The 15,866-nt window shown below is 52.0% G+C and overlaps 1 protein-coding gene across 1 annotated transcript; it reads left to right on the forward strand.

The window, feature by feature from the left end:
• Positions 1 to 413: 413 nt before the first annotated feature.
• LOC104271779 (embryonic polyadenylate-binding protein-like) lies at positions 414 to 9,144 on the forward strand. The gene is given in 15 exon segments (XM_009866563.1): positions 414 to 606; positions 1,427 to 1,620; positions 1,713 to 1,828; positions 2,570 to 2,709; positions 3,238 to 3,332; positions 3,594 to 3,731; positions 4,249 to 4,344; positions 5,023 to 5,289; positions 5,838 to 5,862; positions 5,865 to 5,915; positions 6,211 to 6,336; positions 6,867 to 6,991; positions 7,240 to 7,333; positions 8,093 to 8,223; positions 9,061 to 9,144. Coding segments are annotated over 15 exon segments (1,875 nt in total).
• Positions 9,145 to 15,866: the final 6,722 nt, after the last annotated feature.

The following is a 15,866-nucleotide window of genomic DNA, read 5'->3' on the forward strand; positions in this document are numbered from 1 at the left end:
CCGTCAGCAAATCCAACCGGTGCTCCTCGGTGGAGGGAGACGTTAAGGAGTTAAATCAGGTGTCTCTGGTAGAGAAGAACTGTTTACCTCCTTGGAAATTCACCTCCATTTTATTTCTCTTGGATTTTGAGTGTTGAAAGGAACAAATCAGTGTGTGGTACGTTGTGTTCCCGGATGTGTGAGAGCTGTGATGTGCAGATTGCCCCAGCTCAGCTTTTCCGCCAATACTGAAATGTCTCTGCAAAATTTGGGAACTGCAGCATCCTTGGGACATTCCTGGTCCTACTACTGCTGCTGGGAAGGGCACGGCTTGCACTGCTGTGGTGGGATCCATGGTTGTTGCATGTGATGCGAAACCTGTGCCCTGCAGCTTCAGGTCTGTCTTCCTCTACAGGTGATCTTTGCAGCTGACGATGAACGCAAGCGGCCCCGGCTATCCGTTAGCCTCTCTCTATGTGGGAGACCTTCACCCCGATGTGACTGAAGCCATGCTCTATGAGAAGTTCTCACCTGCTGGACCCATCATGTCCATCCGAGTGTGTCGGGACGTTGCCACACGCCGATCGCTGGGCTATGCCTACATAAACTTCCAGCAGCCTGTGGATGGTACGGTCCTGTTAGCACAGCCCCGAGGAGCTGCCTCGCAACGGGGGCTTGGGGTGTGCAAGAGATGGAAGGGCTGGTGGTGGAAAAGGAAGGGGCAGTTGTCTTAATGGATGCATCAGCTGTTGGGGCTTGGACAATGTTCTGCTGATGTTGAATTTTGGTTGTAACTAATCCCAATGTGTTCTCATTTGGTGACCCAGCTCACTCCCCTCTCTGTTTAGGGGCCAGGAGAGAATGCAGCAGCTGGGCTTCGGGCTTGTGTGGGGAGGAAATGATATGCAAGAGTCACCTCTCTCCATGAGCTGATGAAGAAGGGCACCAAAAGCCCTTCTGCTCTTCCTTGGCGCAGTCAGCTGCCAGCTGGCTCATGAGATAAAGCCAGGCCCCTCCCCTGGCAGGCAGTGCTGCAACTGAAATATGTTTCATGCTGGGGCAAGGCAGTGGGGATGGGAAGGTCTTGGGTTAGTTGTCTTGGAGAACAAAATCCTTACTGGGTAAATGAGTTGGGCATCTGCCAAACTGGAGCTTGCAATGAAATGGATGATGCTGTGCAAGTTGGGCATGCTTTAGAGAGTTTTAAACAAACAAACAAAAAAACCCACAAAAACAAACAAACGAAGGCAGTGTGGCTGGAGGAGCAGAGCAGCCCCTGCCTGGCCCTGTTGCCCTGGGAGGCAGAGCTCCCTGTATCGTTTACGTTAACAAGCCCCTGCCCAACAGTATCCCTGATTCCTGTGCTTGTCTCAGCTGCTGTAGGATGTGAAGGAGATCTGTCTCTGTTACCTTTGTCTCTCTTTCTCTCTCTTTGCTTCTTTGCCAGCTGAGCGAGCCCTGGACACCATGAACTTTGAAGTGATCAAAGGCCGTCCCATCCGCATCATGTGGTCCCAGCGGGACCCTGGGCTCAGGAAGTCGGGGGTTGGAAATGTCTTCATCAAGAACCTGGATGACTCCATTGATAACAAAGCCCTGTACGACACATTCTCTGCCTTTGGAAACATCCTGTCATGCAAGGTACATGTGCCATGGGCCCTGTAGGAAAGGGCTTGCTGCAGAGGAGTCCCGCGTTCTCAGCAGCTGGAACTTGGTTTGTTCTATGTCTGTAGGTGGTTTGTGACGAAAATGGATCCCGTGGCTATGGCTTTGTTCACTTTGAGACTCATGAGGCAGCGACTCGGGCCATCGAGACCATGAATGGGATGTTGCTCAACGACCGGAAGGTGTAAGTGCTGGAGAGGAGCGTGTCTCCCTGGCTCTGCGCTTGGCTCTGCTCTTCCTTGCTTTGCTGCAAGCTCAGTTGCCACCTCCTGCTGCTCTGTTTTCTCCCCTTGTCTTGTCTGGCCCTGCTGCTCTCCAGGGCAGTGAGTCACTTGTGGTCGGTGCTGGTGGAAGTGAGATAGTGGTTTGGAGTGATTCCTGAGGGTACAGAAGGAGTCCAAGCCCAGGCAGCGTTGTATTGCTGAGGCAGTGTAACGAGTGCCCACAAAGCAGGGGTGGTCCTCGGCTGCCAGCATCGGATAATCTGGGCAGGAAGAGGTTTTGTTGTTCTTCAGCTCTCCACTTATGTTGCAGCACCTTATTCTCTGCATCTCTGCCTCTGCAGAGGCAAGGGGCTGCTCAAAGGGCTTGGGGGTGCCTTGGAGGAAGAGAACTGGCACTTGGTGGAATCCTTTGGGGTCTTTTGGGGTCTCCTGGGGTGACATGCCCAGCATGGAGCTGTATTTCCCTGTGTTGCCACTCTCCCCATTTCAGTAGTGCCACGTGGGCCCTGGGTAGGGGAACAGCAGAGTGGGACATGCTGAAGCTGCTGGATGTGAAACACATGGTGGGGTTACGGGTGAGCAAAGCACGGCTTGAGGTAACGACGTATCTCTTGGCCTGTACCAAGACAGACATGCCTGCATCCATCTTCCCTCTGCAGAGGACATGGAGGGTTTCAGGTCCCTTTCCTTGCTCCCTGCAGGTTTGTTGGACACTTCAAATCCCGCAAAGAGCGCGAGGCAGAGTTTGGGGCTCGGGCGATGGAGTTCACCAACGTCTACATCAAAAACTTTGGGGATGACATGGATGACGACAGGCTGCGGGAAATATTCTCCAAGTTTGGTGAGTACAGTTGTTGAGACAAAACATCCTCACGTTTGATAAACTGGAGCTGGGGCAACTGCAAAGAAAGCTGGGGAGAGTGCTTGGCTGAAATAATGAGCCCCTTCTCTTGGTGGGATCTGAGTTGCCCAAATGCCGTCTCACCAAAAGGCTGCAAGGGCTTAAATCATCAAGGCTTTACATGCACTTTTCTGCAGTGATGGAGAATAATTTGGTTTAGGTACAACCCTAAAAAACAAGTTTTTTTACTTTCTTTGGTAACAGAAGTGGGAGTGTTTTGCTGAGTCTGAACTCAAAGTGAAAAAGGCTTTTCAGTCTAGTCTGTTACTGGAGGATTTAGTGTCTTGCCAGCCCATGCTGTCCATGCTTGGCCAGTGTTAGCTCAGCTAACCCGTGAATTTCACTTGGCTCTTCTCTGCTGCCACAGCTGTCCAGTCTCCTCCCTGGACATCCCTGTCCTGGTGGCTCCTGAGCACAGTGTGCCCCCTGGGTGGGCGCCCTTCTTCAGACGATACTTTCCCCTTGCAGGAAAGACGCTCAGTGTCAAAGTCATGATGGACAACACTGGCCGCTCGAAGGGCTTCGGGTTTGTCAACTTTGAGAAGCACGAAGAAGCCCAGAAGGCAAGAGGCTCCTTGCTGCCCCTAGCTTGTCCCATGCTGACGTTCCCACCTCTCCTTGGGGAGGGAACCTCATCGGCTTCGTGCTTGCCTGGGTGCTGGTGCTGGAAGAGGTGCCTGGTTGGGCACATCTGGTGAAGGGGAGCAGATCTGCTTCCCTGTCCTTGCCCAGGGAGGGCTCTGCTCGTGGTGGGGCTTGACCAGGGTAATGGGCAAAGAGGAGAGCCATGGCCGCTGGCTCAGAGCCCTTCCCTCTGCTGGCAGGCGGTGGCTGAAATGAATGGGAAGGAGATCAACGGGCGGATGGTGTATGTGGGCCGAGCCCAGAAGCGGCTGGAGCGCCAGAGCGAGCTGAAGCGGAAATTTGAACAGATCAAGCAGGAGCGAGTGAGCAGGTACCAGGTAAGGGGAGAGAGGGATGTTGCGTCCTTCAGGTCTGAAGCAGGGACATGCCCTGGGTATCCAGGGACATCTTAGCTTGGGGACGGGTGTCTCCAGAGGAGATCAGTGTGTCAGGTCCCTTCTGCAATTAAAGACCTGTGCAGGGTTCCAGTCACCGCCTGGTCATGTCCTGGGAAGCAGCATCAGGAAAGAGAGGAGAAATCGAAACCTGAGATGATGTTGGCTGATAAACAAATGTGTCTTCTCCTTTCCATAAATTAAAATAGTAGTCTGGAAACAAGACAGCTTCCTGAGGCCTTGCGACAGCTTCACAGCGATGGTCTGGGTGTCTCATCTACAAGTGGAGCACATGCATGGTCCTTGCTCCTCTCCACGTCCCTGGTCCTGTGGCAGCTCTGCAGAGGACGTGTCTGTGGGATGTCCCACCCTCCAGCTGAGCTGCTGGTGAAACTCATGGCCAGGCTGAAAAGCTGCTGTAAACTTTGGGAGCCCAAGCTGCTTTTTTGCCTGTTTGCAGGGGGTCAACCTGTACGTGAAGAACCTGGATGATGGAATAGATGACGAGAGGCTGAGGAAAGAATTCGCTCCCTATGGCACCATCACTAGCGCCAAGGTGAGGGACTGGAGCTGTTGCTGGGGGTCCTGGGGTCGGCTGGCTGCTGTGCTCAGCCCGGGGAAATGGATTGGGATCCTGTTGAGTCGCAGTTCCCTGCCAAGGGCTTGTATCTCAAGCCAAGTGTGAAGGACATGCCACCAGTACCCCACTTCTGAGCAGCTCATTGATTCAGCAAATATTTTGTAGCTTTGCCAAGTTACGCCCACCCCAGTGAGGTGCAGGGTGCAGGACCTTAAAGCCACATCATTCTGGATATTGCACAGCTGCTCTGTGGTTTGGAGACGATGTGACACTGATACAAATGGAGATGACCCACAAGCTACCTCATGCTGGGGAACAAAGGGTGACAGGCTGGCATTTTGCCTTTTGAAAAACCATAAGAGCATCAGTCTTTCCACCCAGGGGTACAGAACCCCTGGAGAGTCACAGGCTGCAGATCTTGGGCTGGCCCAGACTCTGCCATCTTCATTTCCCAAACCTACTGGTTTTGCCCGAGCAAATCCTCCCCTTCCCCAGAGAAACCTCCCTGTGGAGCCCCATGGGTGCAGCCTCATCTGTCCCACCCTGGGCAGAGGGGGCTGCAATGAGGATCCCCTGTACCCCCTCACCGCGCTGTGCTTTATGGGTGCTGCAGTGATCCATGGACTTAGCTGTCTTGTTCTAATCTGATTTTAGGTGATGACAGAGGGTGGCCACAGCAAAGGGTTTGGGTTTGTATGTTTTTCCTCCCCAGAAGAGGCTACCAAGGCCGTGACAGAAATGAACGGGCGGATCGTCAGCACTAAGCCTCTTTATGTCGCACTCGCTCAAAGGAAAGAGGAGCGGAAAGCAATCCTCACCAACCAGTACATGCAGAGATTAGCCACCATGAGGGCCCTGCCTGGCCCCATCCTGGGCTCCTTCCAGCCCCCACCGGGGTACTTCCTACCCCCCATTCACCAGGTGAGTCCCCACTCCCAAACAGCAGCCTCGCACAGGGACCCTGACTACCCTGTGCTTGGGGGTGAGGGGGAAATCAGGCTGAGGAGCATGTCCTGGGTTCTGCAGACCTGGGTACAGGCTGCTGTGAGATTAGTGGGATCTGTGGAATCAGCGCCGGGCTTCCGCGTAAGTGGCTGGGCTTGCCAAAACGCAGGTGGGGTGCAGGTGCTCTGGGCAAGGGGCTGGGCATTTAAGAGCTGCTGACCACTCCTCAGAGGAAGGAAGCAAGGAGGAGCTCGGTGGGAAGGTGTGAGCATGGAGAGCAAGTCTGCTGATGAAATGAGGGGAGGGAGAAGGATTACAGAGATGTGGAACCTCATGAGGAGGAGATACGTGGAGCTGCTGGAGGACACGGAGGCAGCAGGACTGGAGGTCAATCTTTAAAGCACTCTGGCACGCTGCAGAGCGTGGGTTTTGGCTTATCTGTCTGTGTGTGGCAGCCACTGAGATGCTCTGGGTTAGGTTTGGCTCAGCTCCCAAGTCACCTTAGATGATGTGTTCTTTCCTAGCCACAAACCAGAGCTGCCTTCTACAGCCCCCAGTCCCCCCTGCCACTCGCTGGAGTGCGCAGCCCTCCCGGCCTCCCCGTGAGTCAGCCTGTCCCTCCCCGGGGCTCTTGGCACGACTTGAGCTCGGTTGGGGACCGAGGGTCTCTAAAGCAGCACAAAGCATGCAGCCACGGGGGGCTGTTGCCTGGAGAAGCACATGGGGGGGGTTTGGTGCAGGGGCTGTGGTGATGGGCACTTGTGGATGAGATGTTGGGGTTGAGCACAGAGGTGAGGTGCTCCGGAGCTGCAGCCACATTCTGCTCCCCCTGACACATCTCCCTCCATGCCTCTGCTACAAAGACGCTTTATTAATCGTGCTCCATCTCTGCAGCAGCGTATCCTGCAGCTACCTCCATCCTGAGGGCTGCCGTGCAGCCCCGACGCCTGGTGTCCAACATCAGCACCATGAGACAGGCCTCCACGCAGGTGCCCCGCGTGCCCCCCCAGACCCAGAGAGTGGGTGAGTGGAGGAAGGGCTGGGGTCCTGCAAACACAAAAGGCCTTCTGGTGGGGCAGCATCTACCTGCAACCCTCCCAGCTTTCTGTGATTTTGCCCAAGGTCATCTGTGGTATTCAGTGTCTGAAGGGACCAGGCTGGTTGTTTTTAGCTTGTCATTTCTTTTGTCCTTGTCCTTTCATTTCTCTGCCCTCACCTCCCTGCAGGAGGGGAGCCAGGGTGAGCTGGGGGCCGGGCACACTTGCTGTTGCAGCCCATCCTCCTCTGTCCCTGTCCTCTGGCTGCTGATGCAGGTGGGTGTTTCTAGGGGAGAGACAAGGAGGGTGCCTTTGCTAGTTCTGTTCTCTGAACAAAACCAGCCCAGCAGCAGGATGGCAGTGCCCTGCCTGTCCTGGGGAAGCTACCTTCGACCTGGGGGCTGCTTGGGATTTTTTCAGGCTCTCTGGTTGAGCGCACTGCCCTTCTGGCTTCAGCCTCCTCGGCAGACGGGGAGGGGAGGGCTACTTCTTACAGACATTCCTTTCTGATTGCAGCCAACATCGGGACACAGACGATCAGCTCCCGGGTGCCTTCCTCGCCCCCCCTGCCACGGGGCACCTCGCAGTACAAGTACTCCTCGGCCGTCAGGAACATCCAGCCCATGGGGCACCTGCCGCCCGTGCTGACCCCACAGGTAACGGCTCTGGGGGCTCCCGGCTTTGGGGCAGCCACTGCACTGTCCGTCAGTCCTCATCCCGCTCTGGGTTCGTGTGGCTGCTGACCCCAGGCACCCTGTGTCCCTGCTTCAGAGTCTCAGAAGGGTATAATGCACCGCTGTGCTTGGGGACCAACACCATTCCTGCAAACCAGGTGATTTGCACATTGTTTCTAGTCTTTGGTTGCTGCTCTTTTCTGTTTTTTCTCCAGGTGGGAGAACCTGCTGTGCATGTCCAGGGGCAGGAGCCGCTGACGGCATCCATGCTTGCAGCAGCCCCTCCTCAGGAGCAGAAGCAGATGATAGGTGGGTGTCAGGGCTGCTCTGCTGGAGCAGGTCCGGCTGTGGGGCTGTGTGTGCCTCTGAGGGCATGTGGGCTTGCATGTACCAGGGAAAACTTAGCTGCTAGGAGAAGCTGGAAGCCTTAGTGGAATTGCTCTGGTATTATGCTGCTTTAAAAAAAAATAAAATTAAAAAATAATCAGGCTGTGTTGGAAGGATGTGGAAGCACCACAACCACACCCTGTCTGTATTAGCTGCCTGGCAGCAAGAAAACCTCCTATGAAGCTCCTGCCTGCGCTGCCAAGCAGCAGCAGGGCACGTGTGCTTCCCCTGAGCTACCCTGTGTCCCCACTCTTGGGTGCTGACAAACAGGTTGGTGGCCATAAGGGTTAGGGTTGGCTCTGCCATCACAGTCCTCAGGTTTTGGGTGCCTGTGGTGTGGGAGGGGATCGCTCGCCCTGCAGCAGGGAGGCTGCCCTGCTCCACCCGCAAAACCACAGCAGGTCAGGGGCAGCTCTTCCCTCCCCTAGAGGAGAATGCTCCCGCAGAAGCAGGCCCCTTCGTGTACAGGCCTTACCCGGCAGCTTCCCTGCTTCAAACCCTGTTGCTGTGACCTGCTGGAGTAGGTTGGCTTGTGAGCAGTGTTTTTTCCAGCACCATCACCATCCTTGTGTCCCTTTTCAGTTGAAAGGATGGAGGTGGAAGGGCAGGAGGGCTTGCACTGAACTTGAAAATGCTGGAGGTCTTACACAGTGCTCATGTCCTCTCTGGTGCTTGGAGCAGGTGAGCGCCTTTACCCTCTGATCCACGCGATGCATCCCTCGCTGGCTGGCAAGATCACGGGGATGCTGCTGGAGATAGACAACTCCGAGCTGCTGCTGCTCCTGGAGTCCCCTGACTCCCTGCACTCCAAGGTAGGAGGCACCCAGTGCCCAAACAGCTTCCATCCCAAAGGGCTAACTACCTTCTGTTGCAGGGAAAGGGGATCATGGTCCAGAAGATGAGCCAAGGTTGTCAATAGCTGTGGGAAGAGCAAGTAGCTGTTTTCTTTTTAGGTGAAAAGCGAGCAGAAAGGGCCCTGGGTTGACAGCCCACTGCCTGAATGCCTGCCTGTCTTCAGCAAAAGGAGGAGCTCAGAGCAGCTCCCTGAAAGCATGGGCCAAGCTCTAAGGGTGGTTTGGAGACGGCTGGCAAGTGAGAGGGGAAAAGCAGGGTGGGCGTTTCTCCCTGGAAGCAGGTAGGGAGGTGCTCTTTCCTGAGAATAGACACCAGATAAACGACTGCCTCTCTGCAGCATTTCTTCAGGTTTGTCCTTAATATCCTGGTGAATATTTAGCTTTGGTTCCTATCAAAACTGTTGCAGTGAATTGACTGCATCTCCTTGTTACTCCTTGCAGGCAGGATTCACTTTCACCCTTTCACTGGTGTTTTTTGAAGGAGCCTGGGCTCTGCTGAGTGCGTCAGGCATCTTCACCTATGGAGAAGCCTGACTTCTCTCTGGCAAGTTCTGACTCCTATAGAAAAGGAGAGGAGCTCCAGCATTTCCCTAAAGAAGCAGTCTGTGGGCTGATCAGTCTCCTGCAGAAGCAGCAGACTTAGATTTTATAATTATTACTATTTAAGTCCTTTACCTCTTGGAAGTGGGTCTGTGCAGAGGCCAGATGGAGACCTGGAATATTGCATTTCTTGTGCAGAGGGCTCCTGCATGGGAGCAACTCAACTTCTGTCCTCCCTGTGCTCTCTGTTGTAAGATTGAGGAAGCAGTCGCTGTTCTCCAGGCACACCAGGCTACCGAGGTGTCGCACAAGGGCGGCGCGGCGGCGTTCCTGCAGTGACTCCGGGTAGGTGTGCGTGTGCTCAGGGTCTCTGATTTCTGACTCTCAGACTGAGGATTGGGTTTTTCATCCAGACCAAGTAAGGCTAGATGAGCAGCATAATATACCCGACATATTCCATTTCTTAAATTCCATCCTCCTTTTTCCAGACTTAATTATACTGCAGAGATGTGGTTCTCTGTAGGTTGGGTTTTTTTCCATGTTGATGAGGGCAACAACTGTGCAACCAGCAGGGAAGATAGAAAGGACCTTGGGTTTCTTGGGGGCCAGCACAATCTTTCCTGGGACTTCCTAAGGTTGTGGGGTGGTTTTACAGCACGTTGTCAGTAGATACCCTATAAAATGTTAGCAGTACTGTGGGCTTGATCAGGAGATCTGGCCCTGCTGCTGAGGTTGGGACAGACATGCTAATAATGAGCAATTCAGGCTCTCATGTGCTCCTTTGAAGGTAGTATTTGCTTGACTTGTGATCTCAAGGAGACTGTGTTAATGCAGGTTCAGGTGCATTTCATCTTATCTGTATGAAATTCTTCCCCTAGCAGTTGAAAACTGTGTATGTGGGTTCTTTTGTTTCTTATAGACTTCAGGACTGAGAGCAAGCCCTGAGAACATTGCCTCTGAAGAACAGCAGCAGCAACCCCACCATGCTTTTGAAATCCTGCCTGTATAGTGACCCTGGCTTGTCTTCAATGCCCCACCCTCTTTTTTGTGTGCATTGTAAACCTTGCAGAATTCTTCCTGCACCTGTAGAAAAAATCCCGTGTTAATTCTCTTCTCGCCACTGAAAGCATTTTGTAAATTGTAGTGTGGAACCCAACTTCGTTCAGTTGCCCAGGAAGTTACAAGTGTTGATGAATCATAATTTTTTAGTGAATTTATTGGGTTCTGTAGTTTTATTTGTTCCTGTAGCTGACACCTAATAAAGAACTGATGCTTCCACACCCAAAGCAGGGGTTGGTTCCCTTTGCAGAAAGACAACACATACTTTTTCTCTGTTTCATGAAGGTGGAGGGATGAACTTGGGTCAGGCTGCTGCAATTAGTGTTTGAAGCTTGTGATGCTGGTGGAGTGGCAGTGCTGAGAGCTGACAGGAAGGGATGTGTAGGATTAAATGAACAAATTGTCAACCAACAGGCTCTCTTGATCCTTTCTGACTCTCTAGGATGGCTTGAAGCAAATTTCATACCATCTACCTGGATTTTATCCTTTCTAGCTAGCCATTTATAACTTCCTTCTTTTAAAAGGCATCATCTTCCCGTGGTTTTCCTTTTGTGATGGACCTGCTACACCTGCAGGAGTACTTATACAGTGTCACTGTGCTCTCTGTGGTGCAAAAGACCCAGCTTTTGAGGTGTTATAGGGTGGCTGTAAATCAAAAGCTGCTTCTCCACTGTGTGTTCCTGACCAGCGGTTTCAAAGAGTCACTGACTGGCTTGAAAACATTATGTCTCACTAGGAGCTCCCTGCTCACAGGAGTAGCTGTGACCTGTTATTATTGTGTTCTGCTTTCTGGCCTTCTTCCAGAACATGTTGCTGTCATCGTCCTGGCCTTAATGCTCTGCTCTTCCTAGTTAGGAAAGGAATTTGAGTCCCTGAAGGCTCCTTGGTACTTGAGCCTTGTGTTGTATTGACCTTACTCGATTGCTTTCGTGAGCTGACAGGAGCACACTTCCATCAGCACCAGCTGCCTTCTTTCTGTCCGGCCTGGGTGCTGCTGTAGCCATCTCGTTCTTCCTTCTGTGCTGGATCATACTCTTCACTTCAGCTCACTGCTGAGTCATCCCTCCTACATCTTGTTTTCCTTCCAGCATTTTAATAGGATCATTTACACATTTGCTCCTGCACCGGCTCTGCCCTGCTCAGCTGAGACTCTTCCCCAGGGCTTTTCATCATTCCTTTTCTTTTGCCTTTATTTTGCCAATTCTTCCTCTGACCTCCATAAATACTTCTTTTCCTCGTAGCGGATGCCTTGATCTGAGCTGTACGCTATTTAGATATCTTCTTCTCTGTGGGCTGCTTACAAAGAACTTGAACCCACTTAATATACAGGTCCTTCATGTAAACTGTTATTCCTCCCAAAGTGTAACTGGCTGGAAGCTTTTATGCTTTTTCTCTAGAGGAAAAACATGTTTTCATGAATGAAACGCAAGTAAGGAGCTGGAGCAGAATCGATGGGCACGTGAGCAGGGCGCAAGTGAAGCAGCGATCAATCAGTGGTTGGTTCCTTCTGGCCAGAGAAGCAGTGATGGTCACGGCACAGCCAAAAACCACAGGAAGAAAAAGTGTGGGAACTCAGACCGAGCTCCCGCACAAACGTGTGGCTGTGCAGGTCTCTGGCTGCAATGAATGCCTGAGCCTGGCACTTGAACTGGAGGGAGCCAGAGTCGCTGCTTGTGTGCAGTGTGAGCAAGGAAAGGACCTGCTCGTGCAGGTGGTTGAGCTGAGGGAGGAGGTAGAGAGGTTGAGAAGCATCAGGGAGTGCGAAAGTGAAACAGATTGGTGGAGCAACGCCCCGAGACAAAGAGGATGCTCAACAAGAACTGAAGGATCCCCTCCCCTCCTGTCACCAGGCAAAAGGAGGGGACCTAAGGGACCAGGGAGAGAGGGGAGAGAGGTCCCTCCTTGGAGAGGCAAGAAAACCCTCTCCCACCCATCTGCCTCACCTTCCCCACTACCCTTACATAATCGGTATGAGGCTTTGGGACCTGCGGACCACGCAGGTGCAGATGGGGATGAAGATCCACCCAGTGAGTTGCCCAGGGCTTATCTCTCGCCCTCACGCCTTAGAACTTCCTCAATTAAGAATCAAAGGAGGGTAATTGTAGTAGGTGACTCCCTCTTGAGGGGAACAGAGGGCCCCATCTGTCCACCAGACCCAACCCACAGGGAAGTCTGCTGCCTCCCTGGGGCTTGGGTCAGGGATGTGAAGAGGGAGCTGCCTGGTCTAGTGCTGCCCTCTGATTACTACCCTTTGTTAGTTGTCCAGGTTGGTAGTGATGAAGTAGTAGAGAGACATCCAAAGGTGATAAAGAAGGACTTTAAGGCATTGGGGTGACTAGTATGTGGATCAGGTGTGCAGGTGGTGTTTTTATCAATCCCACTAGTGGAAGGGAAACACAGTGAAAGTGGGTGGAAAATACACCTGATCAATGTGTGGCTCAGAGATTGGTGCCACCATTGGAAACCTGGATTCTTTGATCATGGGGATGTTTACATGGCACCAGGTATGCTGGCGACAGATGGAATACATCTGTCCCAAAGGAGGAAAAGAATCCTAGCAAAGGACTTGGTGGGGCTCGTTGAGTAGGCTTTAAACATAGCCTTGAAGGGGGAAGGGGATAAAACCAGGCTCACTTGAAATGAGCATAGGGACAGCCTTCAGTCTGCCGTCCCACTTGAGGTGGATAATGGTGTCAGATGTGACAAACCTAGGGCTGCTAGGGATAAGACTCGGGGTGACGTACTGACGTCTGTATTGCAGCTCAAGTGCATATATGCCAATGCCTGGAGCAGAGAAAATAAACAGGAGGAATTAGAAGCTCTTTTACACCTGGAAAACCATGATATAATTGCCATCACAGAAACGTGGTGGGGTGATTCGCATAGTTGGAGTGCCACAACGAATGGCTACAAGCTCTTTAGAAGAGATAGGCAAGGAAAGAGAGGTGGTGGGCTAGCACTATATGTTAAGGAGTGCTTCGACTGCCTAGAATTCAATGTTAGGCACACCAAGGTGGAGTGTTTATGGATATGGATAAAGGGGAAGGCCAAAGAAGCTGATATCCTAGTGGGAGTCTCCCTGGACTATTCAGAATGCTGGTTCGAAGAGTCTCTTGGGAATCAGCTCTTAAAAACAAAGGAGCCCAGGAAGGGTGAGCTGACTTTAAGAATGAAATTATGAAGGCACAGGAGCTAGCCATCCCTATGCGCCATAAAATGAGCCATCGGGGAAGAAGACTGATGTAGTTGAGCAGGGAGCTTCTGTAAGAACTCAGGGGGAAAGAAAAAAAGAGTTTATCAACTCTGGAAAAAGGGGCAGGTGAATCAGGAAGTGTTTAAAGATATTGTAAGGTCATGCAGAAAGAGAATTAGAGAAGCAAAGCTCAGTTAGAACTTACTTAATTTAGCCGTCTCTGTAAAGGATAACAAAAAGTGCTTTTATAAATGCATTAATAACAAAAGGAGAGTCAGGGGAAATCTCCATTCCTTATTTGATGGGGGGGGAACATGGTAACAGAAGATAAGGAAAAGGATGAGGTACTTAATATGTTCTTTGTCTCAGTCTTTAACAAGAAGACTGGCTGTCCTCAGGACAGCTGGGCTCCTGCATTGGTAGACAGGGATGGGAAAAAGAATAGCCCTCCTGTAATCCAGGAGGAAGTAGTCAGTGCCCTGCTGTGCCAGCTAGGTTCCAGCAAGTCCATGGGTCCGGATGGGATTCATCCCAGAGTGCTGAGAGAGCTGGTGGAAGAACTGGCTAAGCTGCTCCCTGTCATTTATCATCAATCCTGGCTAACTGGGGAGGTCCCAGATGACTGGAGTTTGGCCAACGGGACCCCCATCCATAGGAAGGGCCAGAAGGAGGATCCAGGAAACTACAGGCCTGTCAGCCTGACCTCGGTGTCTAGCAAAGTTATGGAGCAGATCATCCTGAATGTCATCCAGTGGCACGTAGAAGACAACTTGGGGATCAGGCCCAGCCAACATGGGTTTAGGAAAGGAAGACGTCCTGCCTGACCAATCTCATCTCCTATGACTGGGTGACCCGTCTAGGGGATGAGGGGAAGGCTGTGGATGTGGTCTACCTCGATTTCAGCAAAGCCTTGGACACAGTCTCCCACAGCATCCTCCTGGGAAAGCTGGCAGCCCACAGCTTGGACGGATGCACCCTTCGCTGGGTAAAATACTGGTTGGATGACTGGGCCCAGAGAGTGGTGGTGAATGGGGCTGGGGGGGTTTAAGGCAAGCCTGGGCGTGGCACGTGGTGCCATGGTCTAGCTGTTGTGATGGTGTTGAGTCATAGGCTGGACTTGATGATCTCAGAGGTCTTTTCCAGCCTCAACAATTCTGTGATTCACATGTGCCTGACACCACCCACAACCTTAGATGGCTTGGCTGGAGAAAACAGCTGTAAAGCTAGAGGGAAGGCAAGGAACACAGGGACATCAAAACAGCCTAAGAAAGGGTATGAACAAGGGCCAAGGTCTTTAAAATATTTGTCAGAAAAGGTGAAGTTGGAGCTTGGATCGCCCTGTATGCTGAGGATACTGGAAAGTTTTTGGAGTAGCTCCCTGTCTGAACTCCTCAGGGGGGTCTGAGGCTTTAGGGAGCCGAGGCGGGAGCAGAGATGCAAATAAAAATCTGGAGCCTCTGGTCTGGAATACCTGCTTTGGCTTTTGGAAGGGGAGAGTGAAGGTGTGACTCTGAGACAAACTCTCTCTGTGGACAGCACTGCCTTTGCGTGCCTGGGGTGCATTCTGCAGGGACAGCAGCACCATTGCTGGAGCAGAAGTGAGCCTGGGCCTGTGCTGTGCTTAATCTTTGTCTACCTGGTGGTGTTGCTGGGGAGTCTTAGAGATAAATTACAAAAATGCATTGCTCTTGCTGAGAGGGGAAAGAGATGGTGAATGCTGCTGCTTCGATGTGTAACGAATTGTAGAGAAACAGCACAGGTCTCTGCCACTCCAGATAACAGCAGGACTGTTAAAAACAGCTCTTAACTAAGTGAAGCCAGTCGTCCTCCTGTACTCTGTGACATTCTCTGGTTATCTGTTTACTGTTGGCCTGTGCTTCCCCACCCTGAAATCCCTTGCGTTTACTGGCTAAGAGCTCACACAAGTGTCAGTTGCAGGATCAATGGAGCTGCCACACTGAGCAAGTGGGAGTGGAGTAGGAGAAATTTGTGCCCCTCAGGGAGAAGCTGTTTCAAGCCCTGACCCATTACAGCTGATGGCGTACAGCCACACTTTCCAAATTCAGCTCAGTGGGGTACCTGCCTGAAACATTGACTGCTGGGAGAAATGAGGTGGGAAACAAAGATCTTTGAACCCAGAGTTATGGGATAGCTTCTGTCTCCTGGTCTCTGCCATAAACTGGCTCAGGTCTAGGGCTCTCCAACACATTGACTTACTAGTTGAAGCATTCTACCCTGCACAGTATGCAAGGCTGAGCAACAGTTTGAAACCTTGACAAACAGTCACTCTGACAGAGCAAGGAACTGTATAGCAGCACTTGAAGGCCTTTGGCAAAAAAGGGGACAGTAGGAAGTGGTTAAAAAAAATATTTGTGGTGGTTTGGCCCTGACTGGAGGCTAGGAGCCAAACCAAAGCTGCTCTATCACTTCCCTTTCTTAGATGAACAGGGCAGAGGGAAAATATAGCAAGATGCCCGTAGGTTACGATAAAAGCAAAAACTGTGTGTGGAAGCAGTGGCAGTTGCTCTGCAGGGCAAACGCAATCCATGAATGCCCTCCCACTTCACTCTTCCTTCTCGCTTTTTTATCTGAGCTGATGTCATATGGTACAGAATACCCCTTCGGTCAGTTTGGGTCAGCTGGCCTGGCTGTGTGCCCTCCCATGATCTTGCCTGCCCCCAGCCTTACTGTTGAGGGAATGTTGGAAAACCACAGCCTGGGTGCTGTGTGAGCACTGCTCAGCAGTAGCCAAAACACTGGGGTGTAATCAACTCCCTTCTAGCTACAGCACTGTGAGAGCTGCTGTAGG

This window comes from Apaloderma vittatum, unplaced genomic scaffold, assembly GCF_000703405.1.
Source record: "Apaloderma vittatum isolate BGI_N311 unplaced genomic scaffold, ASM70340v1 scaffold6413, whole genome shotgun sequence".
NCBI lineage: Eukaryota > Metazoa > Chordata > Aves > Trogoniformes > Trogonidae > Apaloderma > Apaloderma vittatum.